Source organism: Lissotriton helveticus, chromosome 11 (assembly GCF_964261635.1).
Source record: "Lissotriton helveticus chromosome 11, aLisHel1.1, whole genome shotgun sequence".
Classification (NCBI taxonomy): Eukaryota; Metazoa; Chordata; class Amphibia; order Caudata; family Salamandridae; genus Lissotriton; species Lissotriton helveticus.
In genome coordinates this window covers 1027290891-1027311861 of record NC_136072.1, presented here as the reverse complement: position 1 = coordinate 1027311861, position 20971 = coordinate 1027290891, and the positions used below count along the sequence as shown (strand labels likewise).

The 20971-nt window shown below is 48.5% G+C and overlaps 1 protein-coding gene across 4 annotated transcripts in view; it reads right to left on the bottom strand.

Moving 5' to 3' along the window:
- Nucleotides 1–20971, bottom strand: part of HECTD4 (HECT domain E3 ubiquitin protein ligase 4) — a 2216728-nt gene that overhangs the window by 385633 nt on the left and 1810124 nt on the right. For all 4 annotated transcript variants that reach the window (XM_078667422.1, XM_078667425.1, XM_078667423.1 and 1 more), the window contains one exon: nucleotides 6262–6408. In XM_078667422.1, the coding sequence (XP_078523548.1) occupies nucleotides 6262–6408 (147 nt within the window). The remainder of the gene's footprint in view (nucleotides 1–6261; nucleotides 6409–20971) is intronic.

The window sequence follows — 20971 nt, the reverse complement described above, 5'->3', positions numbered from 1 at the left end:
ACGGCTTCGGTGGAGCCGGAAAATGCCACAGCGGCGTCGGAGCCGGCATGCAAGGCATAAACGGAGCCGGAGGGTAGGAGTGAGGGACTCCTAAATTAAAAGCTAAGGGACCCATGGGATCCGAAGGTGCACCAGAGGGGTACCACGCCCTCGAAAATACTCCGTACATTGCGTTGAGAAACGCAGATGGGTCTTGGCCTGGGGTAGGAAAGGGTGGTTGGAAACTCTCAGGCCTGTCTTGAGGAGCGTTCGGATTCGGCTCATTTATAGGCGCGGAATCCTCATCCTCTCTAAGCTCTTCCTCATCTCGGGCCGGGGACGGCGCCGGAGATGGATTCGGAGACGGATTCGGAGCCGGAGCCGGAGACGGAGACGGCGCCCGCGACTCAGAAGGGGAGGCCTCACCTTCAGGTTCTGGATCCGAAATATCAAGAGTCACCACCTTCGAACGTACCTTCTTCGGTGACCCCGACCTCGATCTCGACTCCTTACCAGAACGACGTCGGGACTCATGTCTCCTCTTCTTATGTTTCCTCTTCTTCGAAACATGTCCAGAAGTCGACTTCGAGGATGACCTCCCTCGAGATCCAGATCTCGACCTCGATCTTGACTTCGACCTCGCCCTTCGAGAACGAGACCTCCACGATTTCTCCTTTCCAGCTTTCATCTTAGCTACCAAGAGTTTCGCCTCTCTCTCTCTCTCAGGGCCTTCGGGTTCATCTTCTTACACGAAGAGCAGTCATCCACATCATGGTCCGAGCTCAAGCACCATATGCAGTCGCTGTGAGGGTCGGTGATGGACATCATTTTTCCACATTCTCTGCAAGGTTTGAAGCCGGTCTTTTTAGAAGACATCTTCGAAGAATAGGATACAGAGAAACAGCAAAAGGTAACAATATAGGCAACAAAATATCCGTTGGCTACAGAGATTCCCGATAACCGTTAGCGTCGACGACGCGGAAAAAAGGGAACTGATGTCATCACGCCGGCGTGGGCCTATTATAGGCGTCGGTGACGTCAGCGGAGTCGCGAGCGAGGTCGTGTCTCTATGACGTCAGGAGTCCACGTCGGCGCGAGGCTACGGAAAAAAAATAATTTCCGAATGTTGCTGACGCAAGGGGTATTCACAAGGTGACAAGGTGAGGAATCCACACAGCAGATGTATCTATCAGAAGTGGGGAATCTGCGGTTAGGTTGAGTATCCACCACAAGGAGTGTTACAAAAGGTTATTAACTTGATCTTCTATCTGCATTTTCCTCACCTTAGATAAAATACCAAAGCAGTTCCTCCCCAGATGGAGGGTCTATGGAGTGGAGTCAATTAAAAAATTCTGCAGGATCCAGCAGACAAAATGCCCTTCCCGCAGGACCCGTCTGTCAAAACACTAGTAGTGCTTTGTGTATGTATGCAGTGATTACGTAGCAGCCTAGTAGACCTCTAGGACAGACAGGTAATTTTCGAGCCAAAGCTGTGGTATCAGCCTTAGCCTCAGTGGAATGGGAATTCATATATCAAAAGCTGCTTTTTGGCCAGTGTATAGCTGATCTTGAAGTGGAGGACTATGCACCTCAACAGGGTCTGCTTCTGCACAACCTTCTCTTTCTGTGTACTGGAGCACCAAACAAAAGGTTCAACATTCCTGCAATGTTCCTTAGTAAGATCAATGTAAAGCTTAAAGCCCTTTTGCGGTCCAGCCAATGGAGTCTCTCCTCCTGTTTGGAGGTGTGAGAAGTGAAGGATGCTGTCAGAGTGATGGATTGCCCAACATGAAAAGGAGTAACAACGTACTCAGCATCAACTTGTTCGAGAAAGAATTGGTGTATGGGAATTTACAGTGAAAGTGCCTTTAGTTTACTCACACAACAAGCTGACATAATCACGGTGAGCAAGACAGTCTTCAAACTCAGGATACGAAGCCAGCAACTATGCATCTGCTTGATGAGCATACACATGAGAAATATCAAGACCAAGTTAAGGTCTCATTGTGGCATAACAAACGGCTTGGGAAGGAACTTTTGTCAAACATTTAATAAATCTTATTTCAACAGATGATTCAAACAAGGACTGCTGTTCCAGTAAATGTAGAAAGGCCCAACAAATAACCTTTAATAGTGCCCACCATACAGCCTTGCAGGGCCAAAGATAAAACAAACAAACAGTACAGCCGCTTTACTTGTAAAGGATGAGTTTTACTAGCGCCACATCAGGCCACAAATTTGTCACAGCGTTGCAGCAGGGTAGAAGAGCCTGGATATGCACTGGTCCAGGATAGCAATAATGAATGGAAGCCTCTGTGAAGAACTCAGATGAAACGTTGGCTCACTGACAGTCAACTCCAACAATGTCAGGAGGTTTGCTGTCACCTGGGGCTGGACAATGAATGACTGTGGAGAGCCCGTCTGTCATTGAGCTAGGAGAAAACCGGTATTCCTGACATCCGAAGGTGGGTAGTGACTGCCGGTATCACTTATGTGAACACCTGAGGGGCGCATGGCAAACTGAAACTGCTCCTGGCTTACCTTGAACTGCAGATAACATCTGCGGAACTGCAGGAAGTGTATATGAAAATATGCATTATGCAGGTCCAAGGACCCCATTCAGTTGCCCGGGTCCAAAGCAGACACGATCTGGGTCAGCCTGAGCATTTTTATTGTGCTTATGCAGGAAGGCCTAAAACAGGCCTTAGATCCTGTCCTCCTTTGGCACAAGGAAATAGCAAGAGTAATAACCCTCCCCTCTTTCAGAGTCTGGCATCCTCTTGATAGCAACCTTTGAGAGTAGTAGTCGCACCTCCTGTCGCAGAATGGACAGATGCTCTTCTGAAATTCCCTCTGCTGTGGGAGGGGGATACTTGGTGAGGCAAAAAGAAACAGCAGAACATAGCTATGTTGACTGATCTGCAAGACCCATCTATCAGACGTAATGGTTCGCCACCCCGGGAGTTAATGATGAATCCTGTCCCCTTCTGGTTGGGCATGGGCTATTTAGAGTTATTTTGTGGCTATTGCAGGAGGGAAAATGAATGGGACTACTGAGTCCCCTTGCAGGACAATCCACTGCCTTCCGGTCTGCTTCGAAAGGACTGGGTTGACTGATGTAGCAGTTGGGAACCCTGTCTTTGGCCATATGCCAGCAGTCTCGAACAGCCTCTGAACATGCCGAATAGGTGTTAAAATTGCTTGGCAGAGGTCAACAGACCCAAGGAGTGTGCCGTGGCATTAATTTCTTTCAACTACTCCAGGACAGAGTATGCATTCTCAATGAAAAGGTGTGACCCATCGAAAGGTATATCCACATAGGCGGTCTGTACAACCCAGAAAAATCATGTGGAGCTCATCCACATGTCAGCAAAGTACAACACTGGTGTCAACTGCCAAACTCAGGCTATCAGTAATATCTAGACCAACACAGGTAATATTTGCCCGTGTATTGTCCATTATGAATCATTTAAGCCACAGCGGTCCCACAGCCTTCTGAGACCGCTGGCAAGATGTCTCTGGCTAGATCCTATAGGGCTTATTTTTTACAACCAGTATGCAGAACTAACTGACCGTTATGTCAGAATGGCGGAGGAAAACAGAAGTTTGCCAAAAAAGCCTCTTGGAAACCTTATCCAGAGGAGCTGTAGGGAATTAAATTGAATTCATTTTACTAGTAACATTTTAGTAAGATAATCAGATCCCCAGGAGCCTGGCTGGGCCACCTGTCCACCTGCCTATTTACCGGTGGAAGTATCAGTTAGGACTTTGTTAAAAGGGAACAGGGACTATGAAGTAGGTGGTCCAGGATACAAACGTTTTGTGTGAACAATGGTTTGGTCTCAACAGCTGCAAATCCAGAAGCTCTGCTGCCCACGACAACTGCAAAGGAGGCAAAAATATAATGGAGCCTCTATTGGCGTGTACACTTGCAAGTCACAAAACTGTGCCATTGGCAAGCCCAGAGAGACACCTTGTGGTGGTCCATGACAGACATCTGTTTTCTGCAGTTGCGGCATGGTTTAAAACTTAGTGCTAAGAAAAGTTTCAAGATCAATTCTGGCACCTGGGGGGCATTCTAAGATAAGGAATCTGTGGTTAGAAGTATCCATCAGAATGGTAATTCCTCATCATGATGTTGCCCTAAAATGGAGTTTAGTCAGCATCATTTTTTGCTAGGCTCGTGTGATCTATTTGCTGCTGAATTTTTTTCTCACTATGTTGTTATTGAATAATTGTAGATTGTAATCTCAAGCTTTGGAGGAAACTAAATAAGTTTTACAAATATATATCTATTGCCACATACCGCCATCTTATTTTCTGATGTTCTCAAGAGTATTCTCTAGCGCCATCACAGCAGATGCCAAAGCACCCCCACTCTGTCGGTTGAGATAAGTCCCTGTTGGGGAGCACACAATTTTCTTTAGGTGGCAGTCTTTACTGAGCCTTTTTCAAAGGAGGAATATATTTTGTTTGACCATTGACTACACTTCTGTATCCTATACAAATGAACTTCACTTGACTAATAAATGCTCCGCAACTGCCCCCGTTTCTATGGAATATGTGCAAAAAAGGAGGGGGAGCCCATGTAACCCTCTGGAGCCTAGACTACACTAGAGGAATAGAAACAAAAAGAGAGCTCTAGCAGGATAAATCTGAAAGTGGTTTGAAAGTAGTTCAACTTTTTATTTGAAACCACTGGTGAAAAGCCTGCCTAAGGTGATTCCATTATTTTATTTCATAAAATGTGCATTGCTTTAAATTTCAGAGACATTGCTGAACCAAAGTCAAAAAGGACAATGACTGCAAAATTGATCTCTTGTTCAAACCAATCACTTAAAAAAAAAAGTACTTTATCAATTTTAACAAACAAATGGTGAGTAACAATAAATTAAAAGATACTGAGACATATCAGCTCATCGTGCAAGCTTATGACAAAATTGAAAAAGGAAAATAATACTTTGAATATAGGTGAACAAAGAAACCGCAATGACGGATAATGTGCCAATAGAAAACTGTCTCCAGGTAGCAACGTCATTTTATGATAGACCAACTAATACATAACTCAAATTAACCCAACAGTGTTCTTTTTGGTCTAGAATCCTGTAAGTTTTCCTTTTGAATGACATTGGTCCTGGAAAGTAAGAGTCAAATGGGAGACAGAGGGATTAAATAAATGCCACAATCACTCATCAAAAAAAAGCTTTTTCCTCCACTGGCAAAGGGTGCGAACAGATGTGTCACACTGGAGCAGTAAGAAGAAACACCAATTAAATGTGAAATATAATTCTGTCTAAAACTGAGTGAGGAAAAGAACAATTGAGAAAGATTACTCTGATTTGAGGGCGGGGAGGCGGAATCGTCTCCATTTGCTTAAATAAGGAATGGGTCCCACTGAAGCACACTTATCTATTAAGTGAGAAAAAGACTTATTTAAGGGACATGTACTGTTTCGCTTTTCTAGGAGTGTAACAATCTCTGCCTATGATGATCCCGTGATCCAAGAGGGAGTCTGAGAAATTAACTACCACACTAGTCTGTGAAGAGGCGCTTGGGGCTAGGAGGGCACTTACCAACCTAACAGTGGAAGGCACTGCTGGGTGCCATGCTTCGTAAGCATAAGGAGAAAATCAAAAATGCGTCTTCCATGTTTACAAGGGATATGGATCATTTGGTTGATTGGACGTCAAATATATGTTGGCAGTGACAGTTTGGTAGAAGGACAGAGATGCCTCATTAAGATTGAGATCTAAGGTGCAGGACTCCTGGTACGAAAGTCCACCAAGTCCCTTCTTGCAACTCACTTGTTGTGGCTGACATTCAATAACGTTATGAGCTGATACACAGGAAAACACAGTGTAATGAATAAGTTCAAGTGTTGCGGACATGCAAGTCTTATATAAATATTTCTGCAGCCAGCTTTATTAACATGACACATCGATAACTGATACATTTCTGTCCTAAACACAGGAAGTACTTCTAATACTCTGGCATCAAGCTCCAATGATGCTTTTCATTGGGACAAGCTGTTTTTCCAGCAAAAAGCATTATTATGTGTTGAAATGCTGAACAATATTATCCTTTTCTGGGTGTTTTTATGAAATCGGTTTTCCAGTCTAAGAAACCTTGCGTACATTTTGTCTTTTTCACTGATAAACCTAAATATGATTCCGTACCATTCATCCTTATTTTAATTAAATCGTTTGTGCCGTCAAATCCCTAGCAAGCTTTTTCAGGACATGCAAAAATACATCAAAACATATTTAGGTACACCACACTAACCTTTGGCTTCTTGCAATAACGAAGCAATACTTTGCATGAAAATATCAGTCTGCCGCAGCTCCACCAATGGCAGGAAGAAAGTCTCCAGCGTTGTGTTAAGAGACTGAAGTAGTGCAAACCGGAGTCGTAAACTTTCAATGGGAACATCTATAGATGGAAAAAACTAAAATCAGAATACAATACATGATAGAAACACAACTTATAAAATGTATCGTTCAAAGAGTTTAGCACGTTAAACACAGTAATCTATGAGCGACTAGCATTGGTATTTTAAAAACTATGACATACTGGTCCAGACAGGAGCACTGTATTTATTTATTTATTTATTTAAAGAGTTTTATATAGCGCTGGCTAGACCCGAAGGTATCAGAGCGCTTTACATGAGAATCAACAATGTAACAGAAAAAGATCAACAATTGCACAATACATAAAAAAAATAGGCAATACAATTAGGAGAGGAGAGAAAGGAGCGAGAAAAGTAGTGGAGGGGGCAGGGGAGGTGAGAAAGGGAGGATAGGGGAAGAGACAACAAAGAGAGACAAAAAGAAGTCTGTCTAAAGACCGACTGGGTAGGAGACGACCAAGGAGGGAATCCACGGCCCATCTCCCCTATAGCTAAACCAGGTAGCTCCATCGGGCATCAGACAAAATAGTTCAGTCTAAATACATTGAGAGAGCAGAGAAGGAGAGACATGAAAAGAGGGAGGATGCGGGAAGAGACAACAGGAGAGACAAGAGGAAGTCTGTCTAAAGACCGACTGGGTAGGTGACGTCCAAGGAGGGAATCCCCGGCCTGTCTCCCCTATAGCTAAATCAGGTAGCTCCATCGGGCATCAGACAAAATAGCTAGGTCTCAATTGACGAGGGAAAATTCACAGATAAACAGGGTGGGGACTACGGGCCAGGACAGGTGAGGGCAGAGGGCAGTAGCAGGAAAGTGGAGAAGGGTAGAGCGGAGAGAAAAAGGTTTATATAGCGCTGGCAGACCCGGAGGTATCAGAGCACTATACATAATGAGATAGAGTTGCTTCAAGAACGTAGTTACATAATGACAACAGTTTTAGGAACAAAAATAAAGGAGAGATAGGAGTTATTTAAAAGCATGGGTTAGGTGTGGGGAGAGGAAATGGAGTCATGTGGAGAGTCCCTACCCCTAAGCATGTGGAGGGAGGGACCCCTGCCTGATCATGGGTCATTTCCATGTTTCCAATCCCTAGTGTGCAAGCATTTTTCTAGGTACTTACCATTGTTTTTGAATTTTTCAGTATGGTTCAAATGACCACACTAGAGTTAGCCATTGATTTGTTAAAAAAACAAAAAATTTCAATCAAGTAGTATTTACTCTTAAACGTGACTGTTAGCGTAATCACATTTAACATATCATGTGCTCCATCTTTAAAGTGCATATCATCCGTCACCACATTTTGAGCCACACTTATTAGGCATATCTCACACTATTCGTACCCAGGCCAGGCCCCCTTGTGCCACACTTTTTATTTTTTTTAAACTAGTTTATATTCATAATAGGGTACCACCAAATGGGCATTGCAGTCAATTTTTTCAAAATTACTGTGCATCTTTTTCCCTCTTCTATGGGACCAACTTTTAATAATCATATCACTCCTTTTCAAGGTAAGCGAGAGCTGCTAAACCAATCCGTTAACGGTGCATTGTTGTGTCTTAAGGTTCCCCAGACCAATAAAGTTCTTGTTTTATACCCTCTTCAGAGATATGCCAGTAAGTTGAGATTGCATGCAGTGGAAGTTTTTTTTATTTTTAATTGAGGTCTGCCTTCGGGCTAATGGGATGCTGACACGTCACATGTATAACAACTGCCATCATGTTATTTATTTATTTTTACGGTGAAAGGTTTCTGCGTTTCTGTACTGCACACAGTGGTTGTTTCCTAGACATTTCTGGGCGCAAGAATGGTAGGCCGCAAGCTTTCTTTACCTTGCTGTGATGGGATACACATCCTAAGAGGCACATCATTTTTTTCAAAAACACAAAAAGTGAAATTTCTGTGACTAGTTCCACTCTTATTAGTCCATAATCTAAAAAAGGATCTCTCATGGAAACCCTTAGAGTTGGGGGAGCTATGGAAAATCTGCAACTGGAATAAACGAACAAGTTACTTACCTTCAATAACCCTTTATTTGGTAGATATTGCATCTAGTTGCAGATTCCTTTGCTTAGAATTATCCCCGGGCATGAAACTAAAGCTGGACATTTTTCATTAGCAGTAAGCCTGTGCGCCGGTAGTTGGTGCTGTTCGGCTCCACGTGGTGTCAACACCATTGGATGCACCAGAAATAACATGCGCGCTGCGGGTATGGTTGCCAATCCAGCGGGATGACGCCAGTTTCTTTTTGGGACTTTCCATGCCAGAAGTACAGAACCATGAAAAACACTTACCACTGGTGTGTGGAACTTTGGCCCTGAACAGGGAAACAGCCCTTAACTCTAAAATCCGTTTTCAGAGTGGGAAGGATGTGCGGGTCGGTAAGGAATCTGTGGCTAGACTCTACCAGATAAGGAGTTACCAAAGTTAAGTAACTTGTTCATCTGATAGAGACTTTTAGCCGCCGATTCCTAACCTTAAAATCGATACCCAACAACACATTCCTAGAGGTGGATCTGCAAATATGATTTAAACCAGAAAATCCTACAGGACTGAACGGGCAAAGTGCCCATCCTGACGGGCCTGACTGTCCAGACCGTGTTTGGTGAAGGTTGGCAGAGAGGCCCACGTTGCTGCCTGGCAGATGGTCAGGACCAGAAATCCATGGGCTAATGCATTGGTTACAGCCTTTGCTGAGGTGGAATGAATCTGCAAACCCTACGGGGACTGCTTCTTGGCAAGTGCATAGTAGATCTTAATGAAGAGTAAGATCCATCGGGAGATGGTTTGTTTCTGCATGGCATTCTTTTTCATGATAACCACAAGGAGATTATGGACGGAGAGCTGAAACTTTTCAGACACTCACCCCAGTCATAGATCTGGGTTGAATCCATCATCATTCTTTAGCTCACTTCGCCACCTCAGTTCAGACCCAGCCATATGCAAATCAGTCTTGAACCTGTGCATCATGGGAACAGTCCAGCCCGAACTGCCGAGCCAGGTCTTCCCTGAACCGGAAACAAGCATCCTGGGACCGGTTTCTGGGTAACACCCTTCATCAGCCAGGCTAGCTTGAATCCAGTGGCAAAGTGAGAAAGGGACTCACATCTGGGCATACCCTGCCAACTTAGGGCGAACAAAGCAAACACAAGGAGATGATGGATGGAGCACTGAAACTTTTCAGACACTCACCCCCCAGTCACAGATCTGGGTTGAATCCATCATCATTCTTTAGCTAACTTCAAAGTTTCAGCGCTCCGTCCATCATCTCCTTGTGTTTGCTTTATTCGCCCTAAGTTGGCAGGGTACACCCAGATCTTCTTGAGAACTCTGGGAAGGAGCGGTATGGGCGAAAAGGAGTGCAACAGGCCTGAGCTCCACTCAAGATGACAAGTAACTCCGAGCGAGAGCTGCCTTGGAATTACAGCTCACAGGAGTACTGACTCTGAGCAGTCTTGGCACTGGCAAACAGATCTAACCAAGGATCTCCCCACTTATGAACGAAACCTTGCACCACCTCCGGAAGGAGACACCATTTTTGATCCACTAGGCATCTTCGGCTGAGTTTGTCGGTTCTGAAATTCATATATCCCACCAGGTGTTGATCCACCAGGGAGATGCCATGATGCTCCAGCCAAGTCCAGAGACGCCGGGCCTCTAGACATAGGGTCCACAACCCCACCCGCCCTGTTTGTTGCAGTGCCACATGGCGGTGGTGTTGTCAGGGAACAGCTACACTAGCCTTCCCTTGATGAAGGATACGAATGCTTTCAATGCCAGTCAGATCGCTAGGAGCTCCAACAAGTTGATGTGGAGTTCAGATTACGCAGAGTCTTCTGATCTCTACCTCTCCCAGATGGCCACCTCAGTCCATGCATCAGTCACTACTGTCAAATCTGGCTGGGGAAGGGTCTGCCGCTGGTCCAATTGTGGTTCATTAAGCACCACTGCTAATCTTTTACAGTTCCCTCCGAGATCTGGACCATGATGGAGAGACGCCCATGATGCTGCGCCCACTGAAATTTCAGGTCCCACTGCAGATCCAGCATGTCAGCAGGCATGTGTCACAAACAGAATGCAGGAAGCCCAGCTGTCTCAGAGTCGATCTCACTGAAATCCAGGCCAGAGGCTGAAACATCGGTATCATAGCCAGAATATCCTGGACTCAAAGCTTGGGAGGATAAGCCCAAAACTGCACTGTGTCCAGAACCGCCCCAATGAAAGGGCGCATTTGAGAAGGGGTCAGGTGTGACTTCGACATGTTGACAGTGAACCCCAGCAAGGGCAGGAGGTTCGCCACAGAATGGAGGTTGGAAACGACTGCCAGTGGCGAACTCACCTCCAACAGCCAGTCATCCAGATAGGGAAAGACTGCCACCCCTGATCTCTGCAGATGAGCTGTATCCACATTATCACCCTGTAGAACACCAGGCCAAAGAGGAGCATGGTGAACTGAAAGTCCTTGTGACCTACCATGAAAAGCAGGTAATGTCTGTGGGCAGGCAGATGGAGATATGGAAGGAGGCTCCCGTGTCCACGGCAGACATTACTTGAGTGAGCATGAGCATCTTGAATTTCACCTTCTTGAGGAAGAAATTGAGATGGTGCTGGTCTAGTACAGGACAAAGGCCTTTGTCCTTCTTGGGTAGCGGGAATAGCAACCACAACCTACTTCTGTAGCAGTAGCTTGGACGCGTATGGCTCGGGACTCCTCCTTTCCCATAGGCAGTACCTGTGCAACTGAGTACCAGAGAGACTAGGAGAATTGGCCCAAAACGCTGTGGTATTAACCGATCGCTGTGCCAGGCTGGAGGAAGAAAACATCCTCTTGCCCAAGGTATCCAGCCTCTTGGATTCCAAGTCGGCTAGAGTAGTAGGGAACACACCAGGATTCAGTTGTGATGTGGAGGCCTGGACCACCAAGATCTCCAGGGTGGGGTGTTGGATGAGGAAGTTGGGGTTCCCTGGGGCATGGTGATTGCAGCAGTGGGCTATTGTCCTATTCACAAGAGCCCCTGTGCAGGCACAGAGTAGGAAGTCTGTGAAGGCTTCATTAAAAGGGATAAGCGGTTCACATAAACTGATTTGCGGTTGAAGCACTTCCGACAAGACATTTGTCTTGACAGCCACAGAGGGTAACGTAAGGTCCAGGAACTTAGCCAACCCCCTCAACACCATTGCAAATGACGCTCCCACCTCCATAGCCACAGAAGGAGAAGAGACCAAGCCATTATCTGGGGAGGTGCCCAGACCGCTGGCATAGTCCAAATCTTCAAACCAGTTTTCCTCATTGGAGTCTAGGGGCTGCTGTTCATAAGGGCCCAGTGGTCCCTTCCAATTGTCTCAAGTACTAGCCCATAGGAAAAGGGCTCTGGCTCTGGCATGAATGACTCCAGTTGGCTCTGCAGTCGGTGTTGGACGACACCCAACTGGCTCTGTGTCGGAGTCGGGGTTAAGAATAGTGGCGGTGATATTGGCAGCGGGACCAGCGCTGGCAAAGGTCGAGATGGCTCAGCGGTGTAAGTTTGGATCCGTCCATAGATCGAAGGCCCTTTCCTGCCACCGGGAGAATCCAGACTGCGGGAAATCAGTAGGGCTCCCCTCCCAATTCCGCTGGGCCTGAAGACTGCTAGTAGGGATGGCCGCCCGAATATGAGGTGCATTGCATCATAAAACTCATGGAGTTGGGCAGGAGTCGCCTGGGTCCGAGAAACTCAGGAAGGCTTAGAGTCAGCCCAGGTGCAGATTAAACCATGGAGCCAGGCCTTGAGTGTTGACATTTCCTCGTCAGAAGACCTTGACTGGCGATTCAAAGTCGCAGACCTCTTTGACTTCTTGATTTTCTTTTTCTTGTGGGACTTACCCGAATGCCCAAACAAGTTCGACAGCTACGAAGATCGATGTCTCTGTGACCAATCACGGGACATTCCCTCGACCGGGATCAAGACCTTGAGGGACGGCTCCCTCAAGGCTTTGGGGAGCATGGTGTGACAATCGACACAGGTCTTGGCGTTGTGGTCACGCATGAGACTCTGAGGCAGACAAGGTGTGGGTCGGTCATCGACATCTGCAGGTGGGATGCGCAAGAGTGCTTAAAACCAGCCTTCCTCATGGACATCATTCCACACTACAAGAGAATGCCTCAAAAAGTCTTCAGCAAAAGGTCAAAAGGGTCAGTGAAAAAGTGACTGGGGTTAGCTCTCCTTCAGATCTACGCTGACTGGCATGAAAAGAAAAGAACTGGCATCAGCGTGCTGGGGTGGCACCTATATAGGCACTGCACAAGTCACTTCCAGTGCGGACACAGGCGAAGCCATATGGAGCCGAATGAAACCACCTACTGGCGCACAATGGTACTGCTCCCGAAAAAGTTTCTGATCCAGTCTGATGCCTGGGGTTAATTCTAAGGTAAGGAATCTGAGGCTAAAAGTCTCTATCAGTTATATTTAGAGTGACCGTCAGAAAAATTGCAAATTTCAATAGAGGTGGGATTAAATGCACCTTAATGCACAAGTTACTACTTTGTAACGATATATCTGCAAGAGAAATTAGTTAGTGATAGATTCCTTACCTTAGAATATTCCCCAGGTGTCAGACTGGATCCGGAAAGTTTTTGCTTACCAGTACCCCTGCACGCCGGTAGGTAAATGCTGGGATGAAGTCAAAGAGACTACTTAGGCGCCACCCATGCACGCTGACGTCAGTTCTGTACACGACTTTCCGCGCCAAAACGCAGAGCCATGCAAGAGACTGACTAGTGGTGCATAAAACTAGGGCCCTAAAAGGGGATGACCTTAACCCTAGTAATCAGTTCGCAGAACAGGGAGGATGGGTGGGGCCGTAAGGAATCTATCATTAACTAATGTCTCTTACAGATATATTGTTACACAAGTAGTAACTTGTGCATCTGAAAGAGATACGTTAGTGATAGCTTCCTTACCTTAGAATTGATACCCTAGCAATACCAACCCCGGTGGTGGGTCTGCGAACAAGATTACACCAGAAAGTCACGAAGCACAGAACAGCCAAAGAAGCTGTCTCTCCGGACCTGACTGTCAAGGCAGTAGTGCTTGGTAAACGTGTGCAGCGAGGCCCACGTTGCTGCCTGACAAATGTCCTGCAAGGGAACGCCTCGTCCCAAGGCAGTAGTGGCTGCAGTTGCCCTGGTCGAATGGGCACGCAGTCCTACATTCTTGGCCAAGGTGTAACATGCTTTGATGCACAGAACGACCCACCGGGAGATGGTCCGTTTCTGCACAGCCCGACCTTTTTTGGCGCCCAAGTAGCCAACAAAGAGCTGATCGTCCACCCGGAACTGTTGTGTATGCTGCAGATAGAAAGCAAGCGCACGTTTTGGTTCCAGGCGGTGGAGCCTCTCCTCTTCCCTGGAAGGAGGCGGAAAAAAGGTGGGCAAAGTGATGGTCTGACCGATGTGGAAGGGCGTGACAACCTTTGGCAGAAAAGAAGGATGGGTCCTCAAAACCACCTTGACCGGATGAATAGAAAGGAAAGGAGGTTTAGAATAAAGGGCCTGGAGCTCACTCACTCTTCTGGCAGAGGTGATAGCAAACAGGAAGTCCGTTTTGAGAGTGAGAAGACGTAATCGACAGTTAAGAAGAGGCTAAAAGGAAGCGCACATCAGAAAAGTCAAGACAAGATTCAAGTCCCACTGAGGCATTATGAAGGGCACAGGTGGGAACGTATGCGTAATGCCTTTAAGGAAACAGTTGAGAACCAGGGACTTAAAAAGAGAAGGCTGATCTGGAAGCCGTAGAAAGGCAGAGATGGCTGAAAGATAATCTTTGACAGTGCCCAGAGCAGAGTCCTGCTGGACCAAAGAAAGAAGGAACAGAAGAACCTCAGAAAGAGGGGCAGAAAGGGGATCCGCAGCCTTTGCTGTGCACCATGCCACAAATCTGTTCCACCTGCAGGCGCATACCGTTTTGGTGGAGGGACGCCTGGCTGCCAGAATGACATCACAGACTTTAGGAGGAAGATTGATAGGTGTCAACTGTCGCCGCTCAATCTCCAAGCATGGAGGTGGACGCTGGACAGGTTTGGGTGGAGGACCGTCCCCTGCTGCTGCAACAGAAGATCCTTCCGAAGAGGCAGGGGGATCGATGCTCATACTGAGTAGCTCGGGATACCATACTCTTCGAGCCCAGTCCAGAGCCACAAGGATGACTTGGGCCCGTCGCGCCTGATTTTCTTCAGCACTCTGGGCAGAAGCTGTATAGGCAGAAAGGTGGAAAGGCGTACACTAGACCGCAGCTCCACTCGAAACCAAAAGCGTCTTCGAGCGAGTGCCGCCTTGGAAACTCCAACGCGCAGAGCTGATGACATTGTGTGTTCTCTTCGGTGGCAAATAGATCTAACAAGGGCTCGCGCCACTTACGAATTCAGACGCCATTCGTGATCCACCATGCACCGGGGGCTGAGTTTGTCCGCTCTGGCGTTCAGAGAACCTGCCAGGTGTTGAATCACCAAGGTAATGCCCTGATTGTTCCAGCCATGTCCAGAGGCGCAGAGCCTCCTGACATAGGGTCCAGGATCCCACCCCGCCCTGTTTGATGCAATACCACATGGCGGTGGTGTTGTCCGTGAACACCTGCACTACACTTCCCCGGACAGAGGGAAGGAATGCCTTCAGTGCAAGCCGGATTTCCCGCAGCTCCAGAAGGTTGATATGTAGCCGGGACTCCGCCGGAGACCAGAGGCCTCTGATCTCCGCCTCTCCCATGTGGCTTCCTATCCCAGGAGGGACGCATCCGTCACCACCGGGTGCTCCGGGTGGGGAAGGGAGAGGGATCTGCCACTGACCCAATCGAGATACATGAGCCACCACTGCACTTGTCGTGCAGCACCCTCCGAGATCTGGACGTGATCTGACAGGCTGCCTTGATGCTGTGCCCACTGAAACTTCAGGTCCCACTGCAGAGCCCACATATACCATCTGGCATGTGTCACCAGCAGAATGCAGGAGGCCATCAGGCCCAGGAGCCGGAGGGTCAAACTGACTGAAACCCGGGATAGAGGCTGAAAGAGCGGAACCATAGTCTGAATATTCCGGACTCGCTGTTCGGGAGGATAAACCCGAAACAGCGTCAAATCCAGTACTGCTCCGATGAAAGGGAGCTTCTGAGAGTGACTCGGGTGCGACTTCGGCAGAACCCCAGCAAATTCAGGAGGTCGGCCGTAGTCTGGAGATGGGTGACAACTGCCTAGGGCGAGCCCGCCTTCAACAGCCAGTCGTCGGGGTAGGGGAAGACTGACATCCCTAACCTGCACAGATAAGCTGCGACCACCGCCATCACCTTCGTGAACACCCGAGGGGCACTGGTAAGGCCGAAGGGGAGCACGGCAAACTGAAAATGCTCCTGGCCTACCGTGAACCGCAGGTAGTGCCGGCGGGCCGGCAGGACGGGGATCTGAAAATATGCGTCCTGCAAGTCCAACGCCACCATCCAGTCCCCAGGGTCCAGGGCAGCCAGGACCTGAGCCAGAGTCAGCATCTTGAACTTCTCCTTCCGGAGGAAGCTACTGACGTCCCGGAGGTCTAAGATGGGGCGCAGGCCCCCTTGTCCTTCTTGGGGACCAGAAAGTAGAGGGAATAACAACAACTTCCTACTTCCTGACCGGGATCGAGCTTGATGGCCCCCTTGATCAAGAGGGCCGAGACTTCCTGACGGAGAACAGCCAAATGATCCCCCAACATGCGGTGGTACTGAGGTGGCATGGCTGGAGGGGGGGGACAGAAAGGGGAGCGAGTAACCCTGGCAGATTATCTGCAACACCCACTTTTCCGATGTGATTTGGCGCCAGTGGTGGAGGTGGTGACGGACTCTGCCCCCTACCGGCGTAGCGTGCCCCCTTGAAGCTTGGATTAGGAAGGCTTAGAGGTGGAAGCTGCGGGGTGAAGGTGGACTGCCCAGCTCGGTGGTTTCCAGACCCGCCCCTGCAGAAGCCAGATCCGCGGCCGCGCTGAGCCTGGCTCTGCACAGGCTTCGTGGAGGAGCGTGCTTGGGTGCTTTACCCTGGCCACGAAAGAAACGAAACCAAGGCGTGGCAGGGCTCTTCGTAGACAGACCCACAGACTTGGCCGTGTCCCGCGAGTCTTTAAAGTGCTCCAGGGCACTGTCAGCCTTGTCGCCAAAGAAGCGGGAGCCATCAAAGGGCATATACATCAGGGAGCCCTGGACATCGGGCGAGAACCTAGTAGACCGCAACCAGGCATGACGCCACAATGCCACAGTCGTGGAAATCGCCCTGCCCAAGGCATCAGCAGTGTCCAGACCACACCTGATGGCAAACTTCGCCACATCCTTGCCTTCCGCAATCGCTTGGGATAGGACTGCCTGGACATCCTCAGAGCACTGAGGCAGGACCTCTGCTACCGAATCCCACACTGCGTGGGAGTAACGGCCCAATAAGCAGGCGTTATTAACCAACCGCAACCTCACGCTGGCTGAGGAGAACAACCTCTTGCCATATTGGGTCCAGCTTCTTAGAGTCCAAATCGGGCGGAGCCGTGGTAAAGGCACTCTGCGACATGAAGGCCTAAATGACCAGGCTCTCAGGCGTGGGGTGAGTGGTCAAGAAGGCAGGATCACCAGACACCAGGCGATGATGCCCAGCGACATTCTTATCCACCGGAGCCCGCGAGGCCGGCCGCAACCAAGTTCCTTAAGAGGACTTCGGTAAGGGCCTCATTGAAAGGGGGCAGCGGCTCTGATGACGTAGACGCCGTCTGGGGCACCTCCGTAAGGAGGTTGGTCTTAAGGGCCACCATAGGGAGGTCGAGATGGAGAGCCTCCGCGGGCCAACGCAGAACCATAGTGTAGGAAGCGCCATCCTCCATAGTAGGCGGAGGGGAGGCAAACCGGGTCGGAAGAAACATCAAGCTCACCCGCATCTTGAAGGTCATCCACCCAATCCTGCTCGGAGTCACACTCCGGAGAAGAAGGAGCCGACCGTGGTGGCAGGACCAGAAAGGGGGCAAGCGGCGCCAGGTACTGCGCCAGCCGGGGCCGAGCCGGAGCCGCGTCCCAATGTGGATCCCAGGTCGGGACGAAATGGTCCGAGAACCGGGGCAGGGGCGGGAGAACCGGCACCCAGTCCGGCATCTGTGGCGGAGCAAGGGACGGTGCTGGGGACGGTGCTGGGGCCGGTGCTGGGGCCGGAGCCAAGGGCAGCACCGGGGCCGGAGCCAGTGTGGCGCCGGGGTCGGAGCCGAGGGCGCTGGATCCAGTGGCTCCAGCGGTACAAAAGGGGGGTGGTGATGGACGGAGCATCTGAATCAATCAAACACTCACACCCAGTCAAAAGATCTGGGCTTAATCCATCACCATTCTTTAGCCCACTTTGCCACCCCAGTTCAGACATGGCCATATGCAAATCAGTCTGACCCTGTGCCTCATGGGAACAGTCCAGTCCGAACTGCCAAGCCATGCCTTCCCTGGACCGGAAACAACTTCCAAGGACCGGTTTCTGGCATTACAGCCGTCTTCAGCCCGGCTTGCTTGAATCCAGTGGCAAAGTGAGCAAGGGACTCACATCTGAGCATACCCTGCCACACTTATGGCGGCCAAAGCGGTACAAAAGGGGGGTGGTGATGGACGGAGCATCTGAACCAACCAAACACTCACACCCAGTCAAAAGATCTGGGCTTAATCCATCACCGTTCTTTAGCCCACTCTGCCACCCCAGTTCAGACATGGCCATATGCAAATCAGTCTTACCCTGTGCCTCATGGGAACAGTCCAGCCCGAACTGCCAAGCCATGCCTTCCCTGGACCGGAAACAAGCTTCCGAGGACCGGTTTCTGGCATTACAGCCGTCTTCAGCCCGGCTTGCTTGAATCCAGTGGCAAAGTGAGCAAGGGACTCACGTCTGAGCATACCCTGCCACACTTATGGCGGCCAAAGCGGTACAAAAGTGGGGTGGTGATAAACGGAGCATCTGAACCAATCAAACACTCACACCCAGTCAAAAGATCTGGGCTTAATCCATCACCGTTCTTTAGTGGCTCCGGCGCCAGAGGCGCTGCCGCCAGGCCAACAGGATCTGGACACGGGACCACAGGGCCGCAGGCGCGCTGGCAGGAGCCCGAGGCCTAAACAGGCGGTCCATGGCAGCAAGAAACTCTTGCATTTGTTCAGGAGTCGCCCACGGACCCGGGTAGGCCGCGGGGCTCCCAGGCTCCGGAAGAGCCACAGGGGCGGAGCCCCTGTCCCCCTCGTCCACCTCCTGGGGAGCGACGGGGGGACGTCAGAGAGCGAACACGCTTCTTCAACTTCTTCTTATGGCGTCGCTTACCGGAATCTGAAGGCGAAGACTTAGAGCCCGAGTAGCGACGGCTACGGTCCCGCGAACGGCCCCTAGACCCGGAGCGGCAGTGAGAGGAGTGCCGGACCTCCAGCAACTTCCAGCGCTGCTCCCGCAAGGCCTTCAGGGCCATGGCACGACAGGCACGACAGTCCCGGGAGTCATGGTCGGTCTCCAGGCAGTAGAGGCAGACATCATGGGGGTCCGCCACCGACATATTACAGAAGGACTTAAAGCTGGGCATCCCTACGTGCACCAGGAGACAAGAGAAGGAGATAAAAGTCGCAAAAAAGTGGTAAAAAAATGACCGATGTACGTGCTCAATCCGGATCTGCGCTTTCGGCACGGAAAAAGAAAGAACTGACATCAGCACGAATGTGGGGCACCTAAGTGGCCTCCATGACGTCATCCTGGTGCTTACGACGCCAGTGACGGATGCGGAGCCGTACCACGCCATCTACCGGGGCGCAGGGGTACTGCTAAGCAAAAACTTTCCGGATCCAGTCTGACGCCTGGGGAATATTCTAAGGTAAGGACTCTATCACTTACGTGTCTCTTTCAGATACGAAGTGCAGCGGTAGCCTAGGACAACCAGTGCTACAGCACTAATTATGCAAAGCTGGCCTGAGTTAGATCATCTACCACCAGCAACCTACTTAAGTTATGGACCGAGCCATAGTAGCTACCTTGCAAATATCCAAGCAGACAACAAGTCTTATCAGTTACCAAGTCTATATGTTGCAGTTCTGTCCCTAGTGGAATGCACAAGGGAAAACTATGAAACCAACTTTTTTAAGAAAGAACGTCAATGCTTTCTGTCAGGGACAAGATAATAGCAACTGAAAATCTAGTCTTTCATGTGAGGCGTTTAACACAACCGAACTGCATGAGATCACACAAAGCATCCACCAGGAATTACAGAAACACATTTGAGTTGCAGACCACTAAAGGACCTAAAATGTAAAAACGTTATTCCTTGGAGCCTTTCAATTTTGATACTACAGCTATGTTACTTTTCACAGTTGTCAGGACAGTTGTCTGTGGAACTCAAGGGCAACTGAGAAATCTCTACAGTATTGCTGTTGTCCCTGAACCACAGAACCCATATGCCAGATATTCACACTCCTCCACCTTGGTATCTCAGTTACATAGACATAATGTGGCGATAATTGGAGGGGTTGTTGATGCACACGTTCAATGTACAGTCCTTCACACATCTGCAATCCCAATAGAAGACTATCTTCAAAGCACTTACTTTCATTGGCAAACGGATGGTCAAATAATATATTCTGTAGAATGACAAAACCAGTTAGCAAGTTCAATTCATTGATAGTTTTTTACACAAATAATTGTGGTGCAACTACCAATCCGACAAGGATGATCATGGCATTCGTCTTGAACATGTACTATAAAAGGGAACCGAAACCTTCCTTCTTTGCTTTCTGTTCTGAAGGGTTCCAGAAAAGGCTGTTGCTCTTGGACTACAAGCTGAGATCTTTGAAGCAAGTGAAGTCAAGACTTTGTGAGCGAGCGCAAGGATTCAGATTTGTATGCAATCCTGGTAAAGGTGTTTGAGACATATTCTTATTTTTATATTTCAGATAGTGCAAATCTAAACTGGCAAGCTTAATTTTGTTTTGGATAAGTATTTAGAGGATATCATTTAATGACATTGTTCACTCTCAAGTTGAAAAAGTAATCATGTATTGCTCAAGAAAACTCTAAACAGCATGTTTCTAATTATACAGAAGGAAGTACTGTATTTCACCTTTAAGTGGAACGAATATTTTTTCAGACACAAATCTATTTTTTTCAACATTCAAGCTTATGGTTTTATTGGTGACTATCACAGAGGTGATTTGTTTTTAAGCAAAACCCTGAGATTTAAAGACATTCATTCTCTGTATGATGAAAAATCTGATTCTCTTTGTGAGTAACAAACTCAGAGACAGATTGTTACTTGGAGGATTATAAAACAGAGCTGCAAAATAACAGAATTGATATGAACCCATTGAGACTTAGTGTTAGGGAGGTGGATGCTGACAGAAAACTATGTTTACCATGGTATTGAAAATGATAACAATGAAGCGTCTCATTTGTAACCCGTTTCTTTACTAGAAGAATCCTATTGCGATTCAAACATTAAAAATTAAGTAGTACAGTCTTTTTGCACATAACAGTCTCCGTTGATATCAAGTTAGAGGTTACTAGCTCACATTATAGTGCTTTTCATATGAGCATCACAACCCAGTTCGGTGTTTCATG